The 20,529-nt window shown below is 35.8% G+C and overlaps 1 protein-coding gene across 1 annotated transcript in view; it reads right to left on the bottom strand.

The window, feature by feature from the left end:
• Positions 1–315: 315 nt before the first annotated feature.
• The window catches only part of LOC133269855 (keratocan), a 29,335-nt gene continuing 9,121 nt past the window's right edge, over positions 316–20,529 (bottom strand). Inside the window, exons 3-5 of the mRNA XM_061454517.1 lie at positions 20,026–20,176; positions 5,247–6,139; positions 316–521 (exon numbers count right to left, since the gene is read on the bottom strand). Of these exons, the coding sequence (XP_061310501.1) occupies positions 349–521; positions 5,247–6,139; positions 20,026–20,176 (1,217 nt within the window). The 3' untranslated portion in view covers positions 316–348. The remainder of the gene's footprint in view (positions 522–5,246; positions 6,140–20,025; positions 20,177–20,529) is intronic.

Here is a 20,529-nt window from a genome sequence, read left to right as displayed (position 1 = left end):
TACGTAAGAAATTGAGGAAATAGAATTTGTCTGTAGCAATGATATGAACAGGATAGTGTAACACTTGACAAAAAAAGATGGAGTAGACAAGAATTTGCTTTGGAATATCTGGGGTCTTACACAGATGACTTTCAATATATTTGCATTAGGAATTCTTAGGTAAAGCATTAAGCAAATGTTTCATGTACATCCAAAATCTCTTCTGAAAGAACTACATTCCAGTTGTAGAAAAGATGCGAAGAAGGAAAAAAGTTAAAGTCAAAATAAAGCTGTTACTTCTTGATGAGTTTGATACCAGCAATACTTGTATTTTAGCACTCTTACAGTACAAGAGTGACACTGATATCTTTATATGACAACAGCTTGAAGTAGTCGGAAGCATATCATGATGTCCAGTGGGATTGGAGGTTGAATTTCATTACCATCCAGGCGAAGGTATCGGAGGCGAGGGATGTTGCCATAAAAACCATGGTCTTCTGCTATAGCAATTGAGACTGGGCATATTTGAGTACCATTGACACCTGAAAATATAGATCAACATGTTAGGTAATTTTCATGGGAAAGGCTCATGATGACAAAGTTCATTAAGAAAACAAATAAAACAGGCTTCCAATGATATTTGTAAGGGAGACAATTTCTCCTATCAGAGTTGGAAAATACTGAATCAATAACAAATTGCTTTTTTGATCAAGCAAGAGAGCATCTTAGCATAATGTAATCTAGATCATTGAATCACAATATTTAACATAATGGAATCGTGAATGAAGGCCACTGGATGCATAGTTTTACCTTGGAGAGGAGATTCTAATTTAGACAACTTTTGGGTAAATATTCATTGAGAAATAGCTCTCTGCCCTCAGAAAGAGCAAAGCAAGGTTAATGCTGATGGATTTTGAACATCTTACTGCAATTACAATACATTAATTTTAGCAGATAATACTCTCCACCGAATAGCTTGCCTTCAAAATAATCGCAATATTGAATCAGAGGAGCTTTTTATATAATGTCTGAAACTTTTAACATCTGTACTTTCCTGTTCTCTCAAATTCTTCAGTACAGTTGGTTTTAACTGTGGGAATATAATGAGCGCAGTGGGATATTTCTCTTCATAATCTGAAAGCCAAGTCCTTAAAATACTTTATAAATAACACAAAGCTTGTTACAATTCAGATAAAATGTGAAACTATGGCTTAAATTGTTACCTGTTTTATAAGAGTTGAATAGATTGGGTTCTTTACATAGTGTCCCCTAAGTTACTTCTGCACTGTCAATTGCCTAAAATTCTTCTCATATTTTGTCTTAGTGAGGCTGCTGCTGCCCTATTTCAGCCTTAAAATGGCCTTATTCTAGAAAACACTAGAGTGGTGCTTTATTATGAAAGATGTCAGATTCCGTTGACAAAATTATGGCATTTAATTATTGGTCTGACTGCCTGAGGATCTTGTTGTGCCCAGATCACCTGCAAAAAGTGGTTGCATGAAGAATGTGTGCATAACAGATTTATTTGAGCACAGTTTTGGTTTGTTTGGGTTTTTTTTTTAAGCCCATAAATAAGAAAAGGAAAGCTTTTTACAAAAACTTTTCTCCCCATATATTTAGAAATGATAATATGCATACAGTTTTTGATTACAATACCACAAATTAGTTAACTGTTAATAAATAAAAACTGCCATGGTTTTAGTTTTTGTTTGATTGGTTTCTTTTGGGTTGGGTTGTTTAGTTTTTTTAAATTAAAAAAAATTGTATTTTGAAAAACTGACAAGATGCTTGAAACATCTTGGAAATGGACTTTATCTTTGCCATGGAAATCAGACAAATACATCCAGTTGGCCAAGGCCTAAAACGTTTATTATATCCATGATATCAAAATGTCCTTGTCTATGTTGTGAAACTTGTTTAGTGTTTGTAAAGCACTTGATATTCTTGGAAGAAACAAACTACAACTTATTTTTATGTCTGAAGCAGGAAGCTGGAGAGTGAGGTTTTATTATTAAAGCAGTTATTAACATTTTATAAGTGACTCAATATCTGCCTCTTCAGGTCAGTATTGCTGTCCTTAGGGGACAAGATGTGTTCTAAAGCTCTGTGTTCTCTGACTAAAAAGTTATCCCACTCCACAAGTTTTCACTGGATTAATTACTCCAATCTTAAAGTGAGGAAGCAGTTATCTAACCACAGGCCACCTATGAAGAAGTAACTTCCTGATGATGTGTGGTATGAAGTACTTTGGGTTATTATTCTCTTCCCATGAACAGTGAACCCTACCCAAGCTACCAGATGAGTGAAAGCCTCCCACTCTGCTCTTCCCTTGTTATCCTGTTCATAAGTAGACCGCTGAATTTTGCTTAATCAGGAGGGTCAGGGCAACCTATCTACATGTTTACAATTCACCCTACCTAGACTGATCTATGTAGAGGGTAAATGTCATTATAAGTAAACCATTTAGACTCTTTTTATAAACTCTGGAGAGAGATGAACACTTCCAAATGGTGGTTCACATCTCCTTAAGAAGGGTTGATTTTCCCTCTAGAATTATGTATGTCTTTCCATTAATTGAGAAGATAGTCTGTATCAGTAGTCCAAACTAGATGCAAAAATCTAGGATCATTAATTCAAATAAGATGAATTCCACCTGTTGTCAACAGTATTGTTAAATGGTGTAATAGTTAAAACTCAGACTTGAGCTGCTGTAGGGGCAAACTGCAGAAGAGATTCTCATTAATGGCTAACAGCACGTCTGCTGAAGAACACATCTGAACACAGAAGATATTGTTTCTTTTCCAGTAAAAGTCATAATTTAGAAACATTCAGAAAATAAGTTCGGCAAGAAGGTAGATACATTCTGACATATGAGTGCGAGCGTATTTCTGTTCTATTCTTGCAACATCTAGCTGCACTTACTGTAATCCAGCTCAAATATTTGGACTCCCCTTCTCCTTGACACATAATATTTGAGTGCAGCAGCCACAGATCAGGCAGGAAATCTTTACCTTTCTGGGCTCTTCTAGCAAAGAAGCTAGTACCGTCCAATAGCAGAGAGGTCTGACAGTAAGTCAGGTTCTATAACTTCAGCCATTTCTTTTCAAAATCCTATAATGGATTCTGACAGACTGGCACTGCTACTTGGCCCAAGGACTTTTCCCTTTCTCTAAGATAGTATAGTACTATCTCAGAGGACATACCCCAAACTCCTGGTGTTCCTCTAGGGGAAGTTACTGCCCACTTCTTTTTACCACTCCTTTGATAGCACTGTAACACCACCTGCTTACCCTGGCTCACTCTCCACATCGTTTCATGCCTTCTCCTCTTTTTATTTCCTCTAACACTCCCTTTTTCATCATTTGACGTCTCCCCATAGCCTCACCTGTATATCTCATAAATAAACAGGTAGGGTGAATTGTCAACATGTAGATGGATTGCCCTGACCCTCCTGCTTAAGAAAATATGTTTAAAAAAAAGAAAACTAAAATTAAATGGAGCAAGTGTGGTGAGTTGTAGCCATAAATAATTTAAAGTTTATGTTGATTTTGCTTCCAAATTTTAAGTTTGCCTTTTTTTTTTTTTTTTATAGTCTGCACATTTTGATTCTTAGGGTAGAGACCACAGGAGAAGCCCTGGTTCCACTGAGACCACTGATGAGGCCATCACTGATTTCACTGGGCTTCAGGATATTGCCTTATATCTTTATAATTTTTTTCTGGAGGAATAAGGCCTTGGACTTATGTGAAGAACTGATTTTAAAGCAGGCAAATGCAATTAACATAGAACTTTTGATGTTCTAGAGCTTGGAGTGCCAGCAGTGTAACTGTGAGCTGCCAAGAGAAAATAAAGCAGCAATTGGCAGGTGTACAGGGGTATCTGACAATTAGTACTGTAAAAAGGGCTTGTTCTGCACACATAAAAGTAAGCCCTTAGGAAGACTCCTTTGCAGAGAAACCAGACCCAGGATTTTACAGCTATTTTTCTCAAATCATTTACGTTGGCTATCTTAAAGTATGATTGATCATGAACTTCCAGGGTTTAAGAAGACAAAAACAATCTGCAGAATTAATGCCACATTTTATTACTCTTGCCTGATGGAATCACATTCCTTGTTTGCAATCCTGAAGGCCCTTTGAGATATTGTCTATTAGAGCAGTGTCTCCTGGAGATGGTGTCATTATCACTTACCTCTTGAACAAATATATTTTGTGATAAAATATATAATATCTGCATTTCATTTAAAGTGTCAGGTTGCCTTTTTAAATGTTTCTGTACTACTTTATAAATAGTTATTAACAGTAAAGACTTCATTTTTAATTAAGAACAGTGTTGTGCTTAAGATAGTGATTAATTTTGAAAAGTGGTAAAGTCATTAAGAAATATGAGGCTTGTGGAAAACTACTCTGATTTATGCTTGTGGGTACCTATGTGTCATTGGAAAACAGGATTTGAGTTTGGACATACTTCGGAGGCTGATTTTCATGGTTTTAACTTCTTTTTAACTTACTTAGTAAAGGAAGATAATTTGGCAGTCCTTTAAATACTACCTAGACACAAAACACTTCTTAAACTGAACAGGCTACATTTTTCATGAAAAAGCAAAGTATGAAGAATATATTCAAGCCTAAAATGTTCAATATCCACATTCTAATTATTCATATTTAAAATAGATTTTGTTGACTACAGGCAACATTGTATTCTCTCTTAAGGGTGCATCACATTAAGAGTTCTACTACTTTAGGTGGACAGAGAGATACTCAAAACTGAGCATACAGCAGTTCTGTAAGTTTAATGGAGTCCCTAAGGTGCAGGAATTTTGAAAATCTGACAGTCAATACAGATGTGGATTGAATATCCTCATTTGTGGCACTCACTTTTTAGTTGTTGTTTCTTGCTTTTTTGTTCCTGCCTCTTCTGTGCATAATTAATTTGTTTCTACAAAATAGTTACTGGCATGTATACAGTGAAATGTGAATGCACAAATTCTCCTTAATCCCCACATATTTCTAATCTGCTTGCAAAGTGGTTTATCTGTATGCATACGAACATTTTTTTACGTATGGTATTAGTTCCATGCACATATTTGGTTGTCATATCTTAGACCTGACTTGAAAACTGGCCTGTGGGAGGTCCTCTTTGTCTTCTTCCTATAATCTACAGCACATTTCAACTTTTTTATTTAAATGAGCATTTTTTTTTGTGGTTATATAAACATTTTAAAATAACTGTCTTGGTAGGATCCCACATTGACAATACACACTTACTTTTGATTCTGTTGTGGTCAAGGTGAAGGTGCTCTAGATGAGCATTGATTGGTGGAATTTTAGTGAGCTGGTTGTGAGACAGCTGTAGATCTAGGATAGATGAAACATTAAACCCATTTGGGGGAATACCATCATCAGATAATTTATTGTAGTTCAGCCTGAGGAAAGTCACTTTGGGTATTGCACTGAAGTAGTTTTCTGGTATCACTTCAATGGAGTTGTTGTCCAAAAACAACTGCAGTGTGTTAGCTGGGATGCTTAAAGGCATTTTCTTGAGTGAATTTTTTGCTATGTTGAGTTGCATGAGATTGTTGAGTCCTTGGAATGTGTTGCTTTGAAGAGCGCTGTCCAACAAACTGTTCTGGTGCAGATCTAACATAGTAAGGTTTTCCAAGTTGCTGAAGGCTCCTTCTGGGATTCTGGAGATTCTGTTTCTAGCCAGTCTTAGCTGTTCCAGGCCCACTGGTAATGGGGCAGGCACTTCCTCCAATTCGTTATCTTCAAGGAATAAGTAAAGCAGCCTTTTCAGCTTGCTCAGTACACCACTCTCAATTCCACTGTTGGTGATCTTATTCTTGTTCAGATTTATCCATCTCAGATAAGTGGCATTCACAAAAGACTTCTCTGAAATTGTTTCAATTAGATTGTTTTGAAGATAGAGGTACCAAATTCTTGCTGGGATTGCAGGTATTTCTTTAAGTCCTTTGTTATCACAATATAATGCATTGGGGAAACTAGGAGGACAAAAGCACTCTCGTGGACACTCAGAAGTGTAGCGAGACCAGTGCTCAGGGTCCAGCTCATCATAAACTTGCCTCACAATTCGAGTCCATGCAGAATTGAATAAGAATAAGATCAAAAGGCTTGTACAGACTTTTAGAGTCATTATTTGCCTTGGAAGGGAAAAAAAACAGTTAGCCAACTCTCAACAGAACTCTCTAACAGCATGCTAGATTAGATTAACAAACCAATATTAAATAGAAAATAGTACTTTGTAAACAGCCAAATTCTGTCATCTGCGATATTACTTATGGTATGCTAAGGAAAAAAACTGATCAGAAATATAAGAGATATATAAATTTCAGTGCTATATGTTGAAGAACATTTTCCTGATTCAACTTAGACTCCACATTGGCTACCAGTTTAACTGATATTCATGCAAATGTCATTTCAAAGATCATGAAAGCAAGCATCGTTTTCCTGACATTAAATCACTGTTTCGTATAAATTTGTTTTTCCTGTATAAAGCTATACATTACTCTATATAATGTGCCATTTTCAGTAAAGCTATCAATACCATGATGATATAAATACTGTTATACTCAGTGTTTCTCCTTTTAAAATTAATCATACACTCTTTTCTGTTTTTCCTTTCAAATTCTAATGTCATCTGGATCAGATTTTCCAGGGTCCTTTCTCATCACAGAGAAGTGAAAGATCAAAGACTGTTTTAACAGCTGTTTGTTGGACATGTTCTTAAAAAGCTTAGAGGGAATATGTTTGAGTAATCCATTTTCCTCCTGCATTCACTCTCATATCCAAAGTTACGAATTTCTTTCTCTAAAGCAAACAGCCAGAACAAATGCCTGATCTAAATAACACAAAAAGTAAGTCCTAGCTAAATTATATCATATGCATTCACGCATCTTGTATCTCTTTTACTTACTTAATTATTTGCTTTGTTTAGCTTGTTCCACCCTTAAAGGGCGAACAGAATAATCAATGATAATTTACTCCAGAAAGAAATATTTGTGCAGCACAAAACAAGTGCTTCACAAACTCTGTTAACCTGCTTGCTTCCTGATGAAGATTAGCAAGCATTTTGCTTGCAGAGGTAAGAGATTGATAGCTGAAATTTCTAGTCAAAATTAGGAGTCTAGTGTTGGCAAAAAAAAAAAAAAACAAAAAACAAACGTATTAAAAGGATTAATGAACCAGTAAGGTTAAAAGCTCATTTAAGTTGATACATATATGTACGCATTTTATAGTTTTCAACATTATTAGCAGTAACAAGTGCAAAATCCTACAGACCTTCTAGCCTCAGAAATTGCTATCTGGAAACATTCCAAAAAAAGGACAAATAAAATGTTTCTAAAGAATAACATCTCCAGTTTACACAGTGAAATGGCACCTTCTCTCTATGTAAATATTCATAACTTTAATAGCATTTTTAAAAAAGAATGTAAAGTAATTTACCTTGTTAGTCAAGTTCCTGGAGCTATCTGAAGCCAGTTAGAAATCACTGTAAATTTGCAGCTTTTTGGCTGCTAACCTCTATGTTAACTTCCTGTCCTCCCAAGTATTAATAGCATATAAAACTTGACGCACGTGCTAGTATTCCCTGATGTATTACCATATACACCTTATTAGCTATTGTCTCTAATTTGACATTTCTTCAGAGTTTGGGCTTACCTCAGCTTTCTTGGATCTCCTTTTCTTTCTATTGGTCACTGTTGTCAGACTGTAATAGCTTGAGTCAGGCTACAAGCCGTGTTCTATGAATACAGCCTAATATATACGCATCAGTGGCTACAGCTTTTAACCCCTAAAATAACTAAGGCACCTCAGCACCTAGGCAGGAAAAGACAGGAAATCCTGACTTTAATAATAAGCTGCCACAGAGCTGAAGATATCTGTTTCTTACAGTTTAGTTGATGAGATGAACTGGTCTAGCTGAAACAGGTAACACAAAATGTACCTTTATTCAAAATTTGTGTCAAAAGATACTTTACATGCAAACCTCACTTGCATCATAATTCATTCTCATAATAACTGAACTGGCCACAGAGAATTAAAAACAGTGCCATCTGTTTCTAGGGAAATATTTTATTTGATTTTTATCAAATGCAGATGCTGCCATGACATTTAAAGAAAATTCTTGATTAGGAGAAGGAGATAGCAAAACATTTGCTAAGAATTTTTTAATAACTTATTTTCATTAAAAAATTAAACCATATGTTTTCCTTTTTCTTGAGAGAGATTTACATAAATTTCTACAAAGTTCTCATACTCTCCAGTGCCTCCTGCAGTAAGGTCTGGTTTTAATTACCAAGGTACAAATTAATGAACTTGGCTGATCATTGATCTAAAGTAAACCCTTTCCAGCCAACTTGCTATTCAAGGCAAAGACACATATTTCTCATATTAAGTATTTTGGAAGATTTTTGTTTTCTTTTTTAGTTTAAACTTAAAGCTACAACTTAATATCAGGAAAACCAGCCATGTTCAAAGCCAGAACAATAGCCATATGTATTTTAAGGAAAAAAACTAATGAAGATACTGAAAACAGAAAATATATCTTGGTACCTTTTATAAGTTTATATTAGTTTTAAAACTAAATTATATAATTATTTTAATTCAGTTTCATCTAACATTTTAGGAATAAAAATCTCTATCCACATATTTTGTAATGTTTAATACTTTGTTTCCTAAACTAAAAATATCTCAGAAGAATTCTAGAAATAAACAAAAGTAATAAGATAAGTAATCAAAAGAAGGAAAGCAACCCTTAAGTACAGGGGCAGCTTTCACTGACTTAAGCAAGTCTAATGTTAAATAAGTCATAATATTTTTTTTCATAAGTGTATGTTTGTACTACTTTGGTTTTTGTTTAGGAAATATATAGTACCAGTAATTTTTACAGGGCTTAAGTGTGTGCTTAAAAACCCCAGTGCTTAAGTAAGTGTTTCATTCTGCTAGAACTACAGACCCTTCAGCATTTCTTGGAGATTATTAGAGCTGTCGTATAAGCCAGGTTTAAAACTGATTCCTTCATGAATACTAAACTAAATACTCAAAAGGTTTAAATTAGATGAAATCAATTTATACCTAAAAATAAAGGCTCTAGCTTTAAAGAGATGTACTAATTATAAGCATAAAAATTAGACGTGATGTATCAACCTTTTCATTGTGAATATGACTCTAAACACCTGGGCTTAAAACTTCTTCTTTGACCTCCCACAGAAGACGTGATACCACACATGCATGATGAGGAGGCTTTTCAGCTGGAGTCCTCAGAAGAGAAGTGGGAAGAGACAGAGGCACCCTTGTATGAAGGTTAAAATACTTGTGTGTTAAGTTGTAAGCAATTTAAAGAGGCTTCACCATGAAAAGTAGATCTATGATTATTGTAAAAGCCAGGCAGTGTAATATTTTGCATCTATGCTAAATTTTCAGCATGTGTAGGGAGAATATGGAGGCACTCAGGTGTGCTTACCGTTAAAGAACGAGCCAAGACATTCACAGATGTTACACTGAAGGATTTAAAATGGCGAGTCCTGGTGGTAGATATGTTGTGACACACTTAAATGCAAGTTGCCAGATGTTGCACATTTAACAAAAAAAAAAAAAGAAAGAGTGATTTATCTTATGCTTCATGGAGGTCTGAATTTACCCTTTAACCTTCTAATCATGTTCAGATGTTCATTATATTAACACAGAAGTCACCTTGTGATAGGCAGTGGGACTTTTTGTATGTACTACTCTTCAGCAAGAGAGAGGCACACCACAGTCTACCCTTTGTGGATTTAGAGGACAGGTATCCTTATCAAGCACATAACCTGCCAGCCCATTCACAGAAGCAGTTCTTCACTAGGAAAAGAAAACAACAAAAACATTTGTTAAGACTTTCTCAATAATGTGAGTTTTCATTTCTCCTGATGCAAACAAAGACCAGAAAAAAATGACAAGAAATATCTTCAAAATCAGGAAAAAACAATGCAACTACTCTAATATGTATTCTTATGTGCGCTCAAAAATTTTGAAAAGATTTCTGCAGGAACAAGTGGTTGCTTGGGTGCCCAAGTAGACCTTGCAGAAAGGTTTGCTTTCCAGAAACCTTCAATATTATACACATATACTCAGTCATGCATTTGTTTTGTTCAGTCCTCTATGATCTGGTGTACCATTTATTATTTAAAGGGTGCAATATATGGTGATAAAGTTTTACAAGCTGATACAGGACCACAGCCAGGATTTTTAAAAAATGACTAATGGTTTGGGAGGTTTTTGTTTTGAGTATCCAATCTGAAACACTTCCCAGGGCTTTATTTCTTTTAATTATTTCAGTAAGAGAGGACTAGGAATTTGTAGTAATGAGGTAATTTTTAGCTTGTGAAGCTGAGCAAAGGCAAATATCATTGAAACATAAACTGCTCCTGAGACCATGAGCAACCTCCCCAAAAGTAACAGTATGCAATGTATTTGCATAACAATGAAAGGAAGTAGAAAAGTTATTACAGTAAAAATACTGTGAAAGTCTCCTCTCTGAATTTTGGAGACCTTTTAAAACATACTGTTGGGAGTAGTCTAGTTTGAGGAAGATATCTCAAGCCCTTACAGGACTTTTGCTCCATATGTCTCCATATGGCAGTCCACGTTGTTAATCAGTGTAATAAAAGAATCTGTATTAGAAAAAAAAAATCAAAAAGTGAGGAGCACCAAAAACCTCAGAGGGTGGTAACATCTCCTTGAGCAGACTGATGTTCGTGTTTGAGATTAGAAGAGCCCACAAGCTTAAGTCTAGAAGGGCTAAAGAGATAGACTAGAAAGACTCACTGGGAGGAGATGTGGACAACTGGGAGTGCTGTAAGAGCTGTTGTTCTCTTTCAGCATCGAAGTTGCTGACAGTGAAAAAATGCACTTTTTTCTTTCAGTAATGGCTGCCATATGTCTCAGATTTAACACAAGGCAAGGTCTGTTAACCATCAAGCACGTGTATGGTTCATCCCCAGCAAACCCAGGAGTATACTACAAGCAGGACTAATTCACTGACCCTGTGGATTGCTCTATTTAGCAAAGGCTGCAGTCCAATGTGCCCAGTTAGCGTGGTACTTTAGTGAAATGTTAGGCGTCTTGATCCAAAGGACAATCAGTTTATCTAAAACAGGCACTTAAATCTGTTTCATGGTGACTAGAGAAAAGGTAAAATTTTGATGCTTCAGAACCTGAAGAAGAGAGTAAGTCCAGTTTATGTACCTAACTCTAACCATATACTCTACTGGTACCTCCAGGCAGCCATGCAGACCATTTAAGGCAGGTTTTAATATTTACTCAAGGTTGAGTCTGCCCTTTCACTTCCGACTGTCATGCAGCAGTGATATCTCTCTCTGTTTTGCATTGCTGCATGAAATCGAGAGGAAAAAGTTCTGAGTTTTACTCAGAATCAGAAAAACAAAACTTCTGTTTACAAATAGGTCTCTGGGCACCAGACAGTGATATATCCTAATGACTAATATCTGCTACTGCTTTTTAAAGAGGCCATAAAAGGTGAGCAAGTCCAAAGAGTCTAAAATAAAACAGATGAGCTTCAGATCCCTTCAGGCTAGCCTAAAGGACAGTACAGACAGATCAAAAGGGCCAACACAGATGTTCCAGATTCTTCCCTTATGGATGGATCTTAGTTTACATCATTCCTGGTGAAAAAAAAAAACAGACATAGGAGCAGAAGCTCTGAACCTCTCCTAAAAGCCTAGAATTGCCTGCCTAGACCACTCAGTAGGAGAAATTGCATCTCTTGCTTAAATAGCTGCATATACAGGCAGCTAAAGCATAGTGTATTTACCTGGGGAGCTTTCAGGTAAGACCAGGGTATATTGTTTAAAGAAACACTGGAAAATAGTTGGGCTGGTTTAATTTGCGAAATGTAAACGTCATCTGAGCCCTTTTTTCTATAGGATTTAGGATGATGAGACTCTATTCTAAAAGTCCAGAAGCAAGATTCTGTCAGTTTGCTTTCTGCACACCTTCACTCCCTTGTAAAAATCACGGTGAGAACAGAATAGCTCAGCTTGAAGAGATCCTTGCAGACCAAAACATTTCAGAACAGAATAACTATGGAAAAGGGCTCAGATTTTATGGGGAATATACTGACCTCCTAAATATGCTTCATTAAGGAACCTTTTGGCTGTCTCTTTCATTTCTCTCTCTATTTTGAGCTCGTTACCAGTCTGACATCATAAAGGTTCCAGAACACAGTGCCAAGATCTCGTATTTATCTTGGCTAGCTAGGTTTAGTATACCTACTATGTAAATGTGTCTGACTATCTCTTCCCTGAATTTGTTTTCACGCTTTCAACAATTTCAACACTGAAAAAAAATTGTACTACACAGAAACCTCAATTTTAAAATGCTAGATATATAACTAAACGTATTTTAAATTAAAAAGCTGACACGCATTTATTAATTACACACATACATTTATTTATCAAATAAACACATACATTGGCTTCTTGCACCTGATATTTAGATGATTAATCTTTTCCAAGCAACTACTTGTAAGTTAGAATATGAACTAGTTATCTGATGCCCATTCTGTAAATACATAGCTTTGAAAAGTAAAAAATCATGATTTAAGTATTCTAAGACAGCATACAGACAGTGAAAACAGGCTGTGAAGTGTGTTACTTTTGTTCCCTTATTTTAGTTCTGTTGTTAAAGTCCAAAAATAGTTTAATACTGCTATATATTAGATTCTCACCATAGGATGATAAATTCTGAGAAGCTTAGACTTGTAGAAAGATCTGTCCTCTAAAATACAAGACAATGGTTTCATAAAAAAGTATTCCCACAACCTAATTGAAAAGAATATTTTAGTCCCCCTATAATAAGCTGTGCTATAGTGATTCTGACAAATTAGAAATTCAAGGTTCAGGTGATTTTTTACTATTTAAAAAGAAATGCCAAATAGCATATGTGAAAAACCAGCCCATATTTTATTTTCCATTAATTGTAGCGGGTTTAGTCTAATTTTTAATGCAGATATTCCTGAAATTAAACATTAGAATATGTGATTTTGTTTTCTTAAACTCTCATGTTGGTCATAATTTTTGAGAGTTTGCATTTCCCAAAGCACTCAAGTTTTCTTCCAGAGTCCTGACTTGAAGCTAGGATATCACTGACCATGAATACTCCAGTCACTAATTATCCTTTCAGATGGAACATATTGAAACTATACTACAGATGAAAGTCCTCAATACCCAGCACTTTGGTGCTGACACCACCTTTTTCTTCGAGGAAGCTCTGGAACCTAGCTCCAGGGAGAATTCATGCATCCTTCCCTTTCCAGTTACCATGCAGCACTCCAGAAGCCCTAAACAGATAGGGCTGTGCTTCAGCATTGCCTTAGCTTAATTTAAAGGGTTTCCTGCTTATTGTAGTGGCTGTTGTGAATCCCAGAGGTGAATGTCCAGCTCCTTTCCATTTTCTGTGAATAATATGCACCTCATTTCAGGGCTGTGGTTTTCATTAGGAACAACATACTTGTCATCTTTTGAATCTAGGGTGGGAATGAAAACACTGCAGGGAATTACTTTTCTTACCCAAACATAGGAACCTTAATAGAAACATCTAATTTTTACACATGGTATCACAAGTTCTTCTTGAAAACTATGTGATCTTGCACATAATTTTGAGACCTTATTAATTTTACTGTTTTTTTTGTTTGGGTTTTTTTTTTTGTTTTTTTTTTTGTGTGTGTTTTTTTTACAGCAAAATGGTTATAATGAATTTCAAACCTGAAGTTCAGGAAACATTTGTTTATCTAGTTTGGAAACCAGACTACAGAGTGAGATGGATGAACACAATGACATACTGGAAAGTTGATAGAGCTGACTAAGAAAGATAACAGGAGCCACAACTTCTGTACTAGCATGGAACTCCTGACATGAAAGCTCTCCAGGCCAATGATCTACTAATATATTTCTCTGCTGAGTGCTGGTACATCTGCCCCAGCAAGGGGTCCATCTATCTATTGAGAAAATGCATATTACCTGCCCTGCAGGCAGCTCAGCTATGCCCAGAGGTGGACCTAGCAAGCAGCTCCTCAATAGATATGAGATATGCGAGGTTTTGTGTTACAGATGAAGGAGAGAAGAATAGAAGGCTAAACCCTGTAAATTCTGTAATATTAAGCAGCTAGTTATGTTTTCTGGAAAAGAAATGTGCTACAATTCACATTAGTATCCCAGACTTCATTTGCTTTCTGTCACCAACATTCACGCCTGTCCCCTAGGGAACAAAAAACCCTCCACTTGCAGGCCATGATTCTGAGAAAATACTTGGATGATTTTTCCCTCCTGAGATACTGTAGTAGGGATCTCTCTGCAACTATAAGAGCATGGGTTATATGCTAATCAGAATAACCTTATAGTGGTTTCACTGTTACAACCATATCTGACGGAAGGTATAGGCAGCACTTATAAACCATTTTAAACAATGTGGGATTCCTTTCATGAATATTTAAAATATTTTTAAACATCTTAAACAATGGATTTAGACACTATTGTTCAAAATGTCACTAAAGTTGCTTTCCTGGGGGAATAAAAAACTCTGTGATCCTTTTTATCTTTTGAGGTGGGCTTGATTTTCTCCCTTTTACCAGAACAGTAGTACTTTTTCCAAAATTCCTTTGGTTCAGAATTTGGGTGCATTTGACCAGATCTCTGTGCTTCCACACTGTCATCTGAACTATAAATAACATTTCTTCCTTCATGTATTTACCTCATTTCTTCACAGGCTTCTAATTAAGATTTCATTTTCTGTTTTTCTTTAACAGTTCCACAATGAAAAGATATGCTGTACCATGGACATACTGCATAAGGGGGATTATAGTTAAATAATAATTATAAATTATATATATAAATTAAATATATAAATAATTATAAATTATACATAAAATTATAAATGCTGTGTTTTCTGATCTGCAGATTAAGATTTCAAATTCTGAAAAGAAAACTAACATACACAAAGAATCATAGTTTATAATACCAAAGAGTATACATAGCTTCACAGATACACTGCTGCCAACTGAAATCAAGAGCTCTTGATTATAAGTCTGTACTTTCATACACATTGTTGGAGGGATATAGGGCTGACAAAAAATAAAGCAAAACAAAACAAACACAACATCTAGAACCTTAAGAGTCCACAAGAACTGTCAAACTGATGACAACTCAAAGTACCCAAACTGAAATTTTCAGGGCACAGTGTTTATGTGATTCAGTGAACACAGCCTTGAGCAATTCAACCTTACCTCTGTACCTATTTGAGACCTTCGGGCAGGTTACCTTTCAGAGAGGTCTGGTGGGATCCTTCTGATTTCAACATGTGGAGATAGGTGCACAATTATTTCCTATCTAGCCCACAAGCATAATTTTACCTCAGATGCTGCAGAGTAGAGAGATTTAAAGTGCTTCAGCCTCTTCTTTTAAAGCTATTTTGCTTTGCATAATGAAGCAACCGTTTGCCCAGAAACTTGAACCTGACGTTCCTACATTCAAGGTGAACATCCGAAAGCATAGAGCTAATACTACTTTTCTTTGTGCTAACTGATGTCGAACTGTTCACTCTAAATAGAAAAGATTTAAGAGCTATTATCCATGAAAGCTATATAGCCTACTGATTAAGTTGTGTTTTTACAGATTGAATCTTTTATCCATATCTGAATCTGCAAAAACTTCAAGAGCAAATTGTCCTCCACTAGCACTCTGCCCACTGCAATAGACTATTTCCCTTATTTTATGTAGACATCTAAGCATATTTGTCTTGTGCTGTCCCACATGGGGCAGTTAGGTGGGACGGATCTTTGATTTCACTCAGTAGCTCTCACATTTCAAAATGAGAGCAGATTTGCACAAACCAGCTGCAGACATCTGGGCATTGAAGGAAAGTTTCCACATTTTTTACCTATGGATTCTATATCCAAATATTAGCTAAGTTATGATTCTGTGAGTATCACAGGAGTCTGAATTATGGACTGGGACCTGAAATAATAATTTTTACACATGAATTTACTTCAAAATTCTTTAGCTGTAGAACTGGTTATTAAAATTGACATTGTCCCCCACTGGCTATTAGTATTCTTAGAATCACAGGTTCACAGAAATCATAAATAAGTTTGAAGGAACACCTGAAGGTCATTTAGTTCAACCTTCTCCTAAAAATATGGTTAACTTCAAAGCCAGCTCAGTTCCTCAGGGCACTGGCATTGTAAGTTCTGAAAATTTCCAACGATGCAGTCCATAGGGTAATCTGTGTCAGTGCTTTACATGCTCATTGTGAAAAATTACTTTGTATGTCCAGCCTGAATTTCCTTTTTGGAACTTTTCCTTTGCCTTCTTTTCATTTCATTGTGCATCCCTGAATCTGGCTCCTTTTTCTATAGTGCTCTTTTAGGCACTAGAAGCCTGCAACAAACACGGCACTGAGGCGTATGGTATATTCAGAAAGGCTAAGGGAAGTGACTTGGCATAGCATGGAAAAAAGAAGGCTGAGGAGTGTTCTCTTTAGAACACTTCCTAAGAGAACTCCTTGCAGCCTTGCATCTTAGTGGCTCTCCACTGAGCTTAATTTTGCTTTCGAACTTCACTTTCTCTACTGTCCTTGGTCTATGCATGGTGCAGCTGTATGTATAACAATTCAGTCTGCATTTCTTAATGATTTTTTATCTTCTTGTTCCAGGGTTTGTTTTTGTTTTTGGTTTGTTTTTTTTTGTTGCTTTTTGGGGTTTTTTGTTGGTTTATGCTAAGCAACTACTATTTATCACCTTTCAGTAAAACTGAAGATGTGCAAGTACCAATGGGACCCTGTCAGGTTCCTTGCACTAGAAGGACAGCTGTGATCAACCACTGCTCACTCCTTTCTTGATGCATTCGACTATGCTGGACTTTATAAAGCAGTAGAGGACATGTAGGATTTTTCCTTTCAGTGTATGTCCAGAAATTCACATGAGTTCCTACTTGTTCCGTTTAGGAAAAGTCTATAATTTAATCTAATAAGAAAAATGTCTTTTAAGGCAGACAAAACTTGTATGAAAGGTAACTCTTTGTGAATGGCTGTGGAATATGCTTGCAGACCAGTTCCTGAAATTTCTTAGAAATTTTTTGTCTGTTGAATTTGTATATTGTTGTAATACTGCTTTTCATGACATTAGTAGCAAACTTTCTTTTTTATGTATACTTTCAAACTCAAGTCTTTCCAAAAGATCTTGATTTTTGTCAACTCTTCCATATGAAATTTCACATGAACGTGTCCTGGCAAATTTACCCATTTTGACCTGAAAGGAGGAGGGACATATGTTGTAAAAAGGTTGCAAAGCTATACTGTAGACTACATATTATGTAGCCCTAAACAGAATTTAGTTCAGGCTAACTTACCCTCTCAGCTGTCTCCATACTACTGCAGCTGTGGTATTAGCTGTTCATGTCTGCCTACTTTTAAGCAATGTGTTTGCACCTGTACATGTAAGTATTTTATAATATGATCAGTTTAAGTGGGAGCAGGCATGTATGCATCATGTTTTTCAGTATCCAGAATACTGAGGGATTTCTAACCAAGTTCAATCACCTTCCTTTCCATGAAGATGCAGTGATTGAATTTCCAAGGATCGAGCTCTGTTAAATATTCCAAACACCTGCCTTTCTGCCTAGTGCCTAGAAAACAATTCATGTAGCTTTCATAAACTGAAAAAAAAGATACATGTATATCGCTGCCTATTTGTTTTGTAAGATATGTAGAGACTGGGAACTTAGACTTTATAGTGGTTTAGACCAATTCATTACTGCAGAAGTAGAAACCCGTGCTTCTGTGGCTCCTGAAAGCACATTTACAGTGTCCCAGTTTTTTACCAGAAGGACCTTGTATTTTTTTCACAGGTAATGTGAAGAGCAAGCTGTGCAATGTTATCTCTCCCCAACTAACTGGGAATTTCTAAACTACAGGAAAGAGGTGTTCAAGATGAAAATTGCATTGCCAAATACCGTTTTCTCTCAGCTGTCCAAGTGCTCACTGTAAGGTGCAAGTTTCCCAGTTTCAGTGAGAGATTATTGGTACTTTTTGATATTCTCACAGAGGGCTTCTTTCTACTGTGTCTCTTGAGCAGAACTTCAAAATGCATTGTGAATATCTGTGGATGTTTTATTTGCAACATACATGTATGTAGAAAATACCCTGTTTTAGTCTATCCTGAAGTGGACTGTTCTCAGTTTCACTGTTCATGTTGTTTTGTTTTGCATAAAGATAACTGGTTTGCTGAAACAAGCTGCAAAGAAAACATTTACGTCCTGTTTGCTAGATCACAGCTGTGTGGTGGCACAATTCAGTATCAGGTTTTTTCCCATCTCTTTCTATGTTCTTTAGGTTGCTTTGGGGTTTGTTTTCTTTCTTTTTTTTTTTTTTTTTTGCATGCTCTTCTTTCTTCTTCTCTTATATTACAATGCCTAAAATACTACTCCATAATGATTCCCATCCTGATATGTTCAGGAAGCCCCAGCTTTAGACTTTATTCTTCTATAAAAATTCTGGCTTACTTACAAAGGTTATTTTCAGTTGTTCCTGTATCTGGATAATAAAAGAAATGACACTTATGAATTCCAAAATAACAAAAAATAAGAGGGAAATATTTCTATTATCTCCTGCATCTCTCCTTTTCAGTCCAAGGTTTTTCTGTGAACTGTGTATTGATTCTAAACATCTGGAATCAGCAATGTGCCTACTAAATGTTTTGGTATGGGGTTTTGCTTTTTTATTCAGAGGTGTTTGTTTCTGGTTTTGCAACAAGAACTAGCAGAGTTTCTGTTTGAGGGTTTAATAGTCTAGTAGTTGAAAGGAAAATAGTAGCTGCGGGATGATCTGTGTTTGCAAGCAAACCATGTATGTCTCTCGGTTACTAGCACATTTATTTTACTGTGTGTTCCAAAATGCTGACAATATTTGGACTATCCATTCCCAGATGGCATATACTACCATCTCTCTATCATCAGTAGCTAGGCTTGCATTTTACTCATTGCTTGTGGCTTCTGGAGACTACATTTCCTTTTGGCAATAGTGAGAAATTAATTTGCACTATTTCATAGTGTTGTGACTCCAATACTGCAAATTCCATAAAGCATTGACTAAAAGGCCGACACAAGTGCAGTGGAGCACGTTAAATTATATGTTTACAAATATTTTGATACTTGAAAGTAGAGAAAACATTTTATTTAACCTTACAATAAATTTTAATAATAATAGAATGGCTTAGTTTATCTTGTCTTAACCTGAATTTGCTATGTTTTTTTTTCTACAGTCTGGTTAAAAGTAGCATGCAAATAATTGAATAAAAATAGTTGTATATATAATTATTTCAACATAACAATTTTATCAGCAATGGATAAAAATCTTACCATGAAAGTTTAAATGAAAGTATGACAAAAAAGAAGACTAAAGAATTTTTTAACCTGAAAAATGTTTCTCTGTTATCTTTCACATATTCTGTTAATTTAATATTCATGACCTCTGAAAACATATTTTCACAAATTGTTCTTAGATTATTAATTCTTTTTTTTTTTTTCCTTTGTAACTTATAGCAATATGAAAAAGTGTGAATAATTAACAAAGTTGGACTGGTTGGAGAAAAATCTTGTATTTACACAGGCTAGCCCATACAGCTCAGCACTCTGATTAAACCTACCTGATTCCATGTAAGCCTGGTACCAGCTGGCATATGTTGCATGCATGAACATCAATTTCTATGAAGCTGAATGCTTGCCATCAGCTTGCCTATCCAGATGGAGGCACATTTTGCACCACATTTGGTTATTGCGCTTCCTAAATACAACCATTTCTAAAAATACGCACACATTTTGTTAAGGTTGCCAAGTGCATGCTAAATATTAACAAACAGCATGGATAATATGCAGATTGACACTTTTTTAAGACATATCCTAGTTTTAAAGAGCTATTATGATGTAATTCCTGTAGTTACTCCCCCTAGAAGGGATATGGATGTTCCCAGCTATCTCACTCCAGTGATATCTCAGCAGCCACCCGGAGGCAGTTGTACATCTCTTGTGGCAGGTCAGCCCGAGTGATATTGTTTCCATCCAAGCGCAAATGTGTGATCCTGGAATAGGTTGTTGGCCCAACAACCTTACAGAAGCTGCTCAATGGGAACTCTGAAAAGAAAAGGAGATGAACAAGAGAAAGCATTAATAAGTAGGACAAATAGGGCAAACTCACTATTTTTCTACTTGCTTAATATTGTTTGGGAAATGTGGCTTTAATTTATTAAAATATTTTTCAATATTTTGCATGTCCATTGGTGTAATTCTCCATGCACTTACTGGAACTCGAGGGCCTTCTGTTAGGAGAGGTTCTTTCCATTAGTTGTGAGAGGTCAGAATTTTAAGAACGAGTTTTTCAAGTGCTATGCTCCCAGTACCCATTTGATTTTTTGAGTTTATATGGAAGTCTGACCTGACAGTTAGAGAAAACAAAGAAAAATAATCTCCAGTAAAACTGGAGGTGT

Source organism: Pezoporus flaviventris, unplaced genomic scaffold (assembly GCF_033815535.1).
Source record: "Pezoporus flaviventris isolate CSIRO_AGI_PZ_B2104156 unplaced genomic scaffold, CSIRO_AGI_Pfla_v1 ptg000016l, whole genome shotgun sequence".
NCBI lineage: Eukaryota > Metazoa > Chordata > Aves > Psittaciformes > Psittacidae > Pezoporus > Pezoporus flaviventris.
Note: the sequence above shows the minus strand (reverse complement) of the source record. Positions and strands in the feature narration are given on the sequence as shown.